Source organism: Sorex araneus, chromosome 7 (genome assembly GCF_027595985.1).
Source record: "Sorex araneus isolate mSorAra2 chromosome 7, mSorAra2.pri, whole genome shotgun sequence".
Classification (NCBI taxonomy): domain Eukaryota; kingdom Metazoa; phylum Chordata; class Mammalia; order Eulipotyphla; family Soricidae; genus Sorex; species Sorex araneus.
In genome coordinates, this window is record NC_073308.1 from 55,662,361 (window position 1) to 55,668,360 (window position 6,000).

Consider the following 6,000-nt stretch of genomic DNA (forward strand, 5'->3'; position numbering starts at 1 on the left):
CACAAGTATGCACACGTCTAGTGCTTCATTAACTATTCAAAAGAGAACACAAATAATTCAAAATGTCATCGGACCAACAATTGCACCATATTGAGGAAAATTATTGTAGGTCCCTATCTAACTTCTCTGTTTTGCAGTTTCAAGTATTCCCAAGTATTCCTGTTAATTAAAATTCCTCATATTTAATCAACTTAGACAAAATGAGCAAACTGGATCATCCCCTAAAATATAAATAATTTGTTTATTCTTTCACAGTCTACTATTATATACTTTGACATTTGTAGATAATGGATCATCTAATGATAGCTGCGGAAATCTCAATTCTGAAGTTCACTATTTAGTGACAATAAAATAAAAAAAAAAAATTTTTCCGAGCTCTCCATTTGTCCTAGCCCTGAGATTTTAGAAGCCTCTCTTTACACATCCTTTCCAATGGTGCCGCATTGGAGGCTCTTTCAGGGTCAGGGGAATGAGACATCATTGTTACTGGTTTTGGCACATGAATATGACATGGCGAGTTTGCAAGGCTCTCCATGCAGGCAAGAAACTCTTGGTAGCTTGCCAGGTTCTCCCAGAGGGAGAACTAGGCTCTAAAATCAAAATTCTTAATAAAATACTCAAACATTAATCCAATACATAAGGCACACCTACTTTTTAGTAAATCAGGATTTTTGTCAGTATCCCATGAAAACTGTTAATCGACCATATTTCCTCATAATTATGAAATAAAAATTTAAACCACAATAGAAAATTTCATAGTAAAACTTCAATTACTTTTAAATCCTGTGATATCAGCTTACCAGGTATATGTTGAGTCATCCACTTGAATATTTCTACATTCACCAGGAAAGTGCCTTCACTTTTTCATTCTTTGCCACATTTAACTTTTAAAATCTGCTAAACTAACTATAAACATGGGAAGTTTAATGTTTTCATTTACAGAAAGCAATTTAAAAGTATATTTGAAATAGGTATAGAATGCCCTCTGAAAGAATCTTATAGATATAATGTGGTGACACGACCTACTGGCCCCACTTCAAGAGTTCTTTGACTAAATGGCACATGCTATATTTCAACTTCATAATCATTGCATACTGTTGTTAACTTTAACTTAAACTTTTTTGGTGAGAGCACAATTTTTCATTTGTTTTGGGGCCACACTCAGCACTGCTCACGGCTTTCTCCTGGCTCTGCAGTCAGGGGTCACTCCTGACCATATCAGGGTGTGTGTGGGGGGGTGGTAATTCTGTGGTTCATTCTGGGGGGTTCATATGGGGTGTCAAGGATTAAACCCAGGCTAGCAGCATGCAAGAGAAGCATCCTACCCTCTGTGCTATAGCTGTGGCACCTCAAGTTTTAAAAAATATTTTGGTTTGGGGGCAACACCCTCTGGTGCTCAGGAGTTACTCCTGGCTCCGCACTCAGGAATTGCTCCTGGGAGGCTCAGGTGACCATATACGGTGCCAGGAATAGAACTCTAGTTGGCTGTGTGCAAGGCAAATGCCTTACTCACTGCACTATTGATCCACTCATCTCCCACTCCACCCCTCATTTTTTAAAAGCTTCATAAACTGGATGCACCCCACATATTTGGGGGGAAGGCTTAGAATCTGCTAGTATTGCACAATAAAATGCAGTCCTGAAGAAGGGGCAGGGGCAGAGGAAAGAGAGTGAAAGCCTTCTCATCTTCCTCTAATAGAGTAACTCAACTTAGGATGGTTTCACTCTACGCAAAAAGTAATCATGACTATACGACATCCAAGAGTTGTGTTACTATGTCAACGTTCATCAAATAAAAAATTAGTATACATAACTAAAACATCCGAATGTACACTTTAAGTTAGGAAGTGTAGGACCTGGCAATGTCATTTGCTGAAATTCTAATCTCCTGGTTGTGGCACAAAGAGTAGAGGGTAGTGATCACTGCAGATGGCGGTTTTTCTGAATAGGCCCCCATGGGTACTCCATATGCACGGGGCAGACACAGGAGACGACATGACTAAAACTCAGGCCCAACCTGTTCCCCATTAAGAAGTCTGACCTTCATATCAAACTGTACAGCGCTGGAATGGGTTAGGCTGTTAAAGCTGGAATTCGGGAGTAATTTCTTAATAAGGAGGTTTCCTTTGAAACTTTATGTGACTCTACATACACAGTAAGGCAGCGACAAAGAGCCAGGGGCAACAGAACTGAAGAACTGTTCTATAGACTGAGTTTGGGGAGGAGGGCTTTGGGACCCTGGTGATGGGTGTGGAGTTGATTGCTGAGACACGGAACCATCATCAACAGTATTGTACATCACTGTATCTCGATAAATATTTTTAAAGGCTGAAAAAATACTATCTACAAATTTGTCATTTATTCTCACATATTCAGACATAAAGCCCTTCATTACTTTACAAAACATAGTGCCTCAAATGCATCTTAATGTCTTTGGGTAGAGAAGGGGCGTCCTAAGTATGGCTCTAAACTCCTAGAACCACTTTCAGTTATACTGCAGTCAGCTGCTGAGGGTCTGAAAGGTAGTGCTCCTTGGGTCCTGCAGCAATCAAGAGCACTGGGGACCTGTAAGGATACACTCAACAGTATGCAAGAGAACACACAGTCTTGAGGATCAAACTGGGCTTGGGTGCCTGTGCTATCTCCCTGCCATCCTTGAAACGTATTTTCCAGAACACCTATAGACCCCCAGTAATTGATGCTTGTTTACAAATCAGGTTGGCAGGAATAATGATAATTGAATCATTTCATAATTTAGGGAATTTAACAAATTCCATAGTATGTCTCTGAAATTAAACAAATTCTGCATCAGAAATTTTTCTACAGATCACTGCATATGTTACCTTATTACATTAAGTTGATATTTTGTGAAAGTTATTGATCTAGTGTTACATTGTTTTACCAGATATTTCAGCTCTTATTCAGTAATACTATTAAAATTCTTTCCACTTAAAAATAATAGAATCCAAATTATAAAACTCTGGGAGGCGTGGGAAGAGACAAAGTCTTTTGAATTTAGATTCTTTTCCTTTACAAGTCACAAAGGAAATATTAGACATTCTAATTTCTTAAATACTGAAAAATCAAAATTGTTCAATATGTGAATATTCTTTTGCCATGTGTAAATATAAACTATACGTTAGCTATCTGAGTTCTTAAGAAACTCACTATTAACAGTTTTTAATCAATTTTCAAAAATAATACATGCATAAAACATGAAATCTCAATTCCATATTTTGAGTAAAAAAGATATTACTTTTTTAAACCAATCTTCATAAAGATTTGCATTTCACTCTGAGAATCAGCTACCACATTTAAAATCATATTTCATGATGTCATTCTCCATAGAATTAATAAATACTTGCATATTCTCACATGAAAAGTTAGGTTATTAAGTCTTTCAGTAAACTACCTTACTTTGATTAAAATATACAACAGTATTTCTCCGTATTAGAGTATAAGACATGGAGAACGTACGATGGGCATAGATATTGCTTCTTTTTCCCCTTCCCTTTCTTTGAAGACTTCTCCTTAGAATAAGCTTCTTCAACCCAAAAAGAAATTAAAATAAAAAAGAAAACTGCCAACAGAAACTTCATCTTGAAAAGTTAGTTTTCAGAAGATGGATCTACAAGAAAGAAGAAAAAAATATTTACACATATGAAGCAAGTGATAACTAAATAACTCTTTAAAGTGCACACTCATAACCACCAAATAATCAAGTATATTTGTACATTAAATTCTTATTGCTTGATCCTATATTCTTATATATCACCATATATTTTGTGACAGTTTCATAGTAAATTTTAGTTTAAAGAAGGATTCACAGAAAATGAGGTCCCACTGAAGCATAAAACTTAAGCATGCAAAATTTATGAATCTATACATATATAAAATTATATATTGAATTAAGTTGCATATTAATGTATAGTGAAAGATACCTGGAAGGACGTTTAATACAATGTTAAAACTTTTATCTTGATCTGATGCAGCTGAATTTTTACAATTTCTATACTATATAAATGGTGCATGTAGTTTTTCCAATTAAAATAAAAGATCATTGCAAGTATTAATGAACTGACAGATATACAAACTTTAGGACCAAGGGTTTCACACTTTAAATTTATGCTTTTATTTAGACACTAAACACAGCTGTGTTTCACCTAAACACCAAACATTAAAGTTCACGGCTTGGTTTTCCTACTTAGATGATACTAACATTTACATCAAAAAGATTTCTGACTTTAGATATTCTAGGCAATATTACATGAAGCAGCAAGTATGATTTGACTTCCAAATAATCCTCTTAATCATATTTTAATAACATTCTCCCTGCCCAATAAGAATTCACATCTGGCAGAATCCGCTGCATTAAAAAGCAGAAAACCTAACCCAAACCAAACCGAACCAAACCAAACAAAAAAAAAACTTAAGCTTTTAACATTGAAACACTCCAACCTCTCCTGAATCCTTCCTTCCCCCAGTTCTAAAATGTTTTCGGCCACCTCTAGACCTGTGATCCATCACCTTCCTTCCCATCTCACCCTTATAAATTCGCTTCTTCGCTGGCAGGCTCTTCCTTGTCCCTTTCTCCCAGACATTCTTAATGTCCCACATTTAGGTTTCAGAGTCCCTAGAGCAAGGCAGGAGAACCTTGGGGGGGGGGGGGGGGTCAAATCCAACCTCAGACTCTCCTCGGCCACCAGGAGCCCTGGGCGCTCCCTTCCCCCACTCCACGGTGGCACCTGCTCCCGGGCACCTCTGCCCACAGCAGCAGCAGGTACCTCCCCCACCTGCACCTCCTAGGGGTCCCTACTCGCGCTTTGAAGGGGCGGGAGAAATTGCATCCCGGCTCCCCGTTTTCACCTGCAGTCTTTCAAAGGAGAGGGAGGACAGCTGTAGAGACCCCTGCAGAGTCCAACCCCCTGCGAGGGGCCTTGCCCGCCCACCCTGCACTTCCCTCCATCCCCGGCGTGTCCGCTGTCCCCGGCCCCGTCCAGCCCGGGTGTGTGTCCCCCCCCTTGGGGACCCGGCTGCAGCTGCTGCTGGACGCCCCGCGCCGCCTCCCTCCCCACCCCCGGCGCGCCGCAGTGCCGCCACCCCGGGCTGGCCCGGGTCTCTCCGCAGTGGCATTTATTCCCGTCCCCGACCACCGCCGTCCCCGCCCCGTCCCCGCCGGTCCCTCCCTCCCCAGCGGAGCCCCCGGCACTTACCCCGAGGCGCCCCCGCCCGCAGCCGCCAGACGACGACGCGGCCCGCGGCTCCGGGCCCAGACGGCGGTGACTGCGGGGGGTGCGGCGGGCGCAGCGCGGGGGCAGCTGCGTCCCCGCCGCCCGCGCCACCGCCGAGCTGGGCTGACGCGCCTGCTCGGGCCGCGGAGCCTGCGCCCTGCGCGCCGCGGCCGGGATGCTGCAGCCGCGGCCGGGATGCTGCAGCCGCGGGCCGGGATGCTGCGGGTACCGCGGGGCTCGCTGTCCCAGACGGGCCAGGGCGCGGGGTGTCCCCGCCGCGCGTGCAAGGACGTCACAGCTCCTTCCCCTCCTGGCATTGCAGAGGTTGGGGCCAAGCATGGAATACCCACTCCACCCCCATCACCCGGCTTTGGGGGAACCAGAAAAGACGGTGTGTCCAGGGGGAGTGGGTGTACGATTAAAGATTCTTTAAGTCCAGGGTAAACAAATAAAAACCTTCCAGGGAGCTAGAATTGCTTAGGATCAGTGTTTGGCAACCATCACCACCACCAAAACACAAAACCAAACAAACAAAAAATCCCAAGAGAATAGTAGTTGTTTCCTTCTTAGACCAGACGGACATAGGACCATTTTTGTGTTCATCTTAGAATCCTTTAGCGCTTAGTCATATTTCTATTTTCGAAGGTCAATTCTTCAAAACAAACTAGTTTTGGTCAAAATGACCAAGACCCATATAGATCTAGCAGGTAATTATTTTTTTAATGCATGTCATGCAATTAATGTATGTAGGGGATTTTACTAAGCACTT

At 42.4% G+C, this 6,000-nt stretch overlaps 1 protein-coding gene across 1 annotated transcript in view; it reads right to left on the reverse strand.

Annotated features, from left to right (window-relative positions):
* The window catches only part of GLRB (glycine receptor beta), a 72,107-nt gene extending 66,755 nt beyond the window's left edge, over positions 1 to 5,352 (reverse strand). The window contains exons 1-2 of the mRNA XM_055144796.1: positions 5,214 to 5,352; positions 3,478 to 3,628 (exon numbers count right to left, since the gene is read on the reverse strand). Coding sequence (XP_055000771.1) covers positions 3,478 to 3,599 — 122 coding nt within the window. The 5' untranslated portion in view covers positions 3,600 to 3,628; positions 5,214 to 5,352. The remainder of the gene's footprint in view (positions 1 to 3,477; positions 3,629 to 5,213) is intronic.
* Between the last annotated feature and the right edge of the window lie 648 nt (positions 5,353 to 6,000).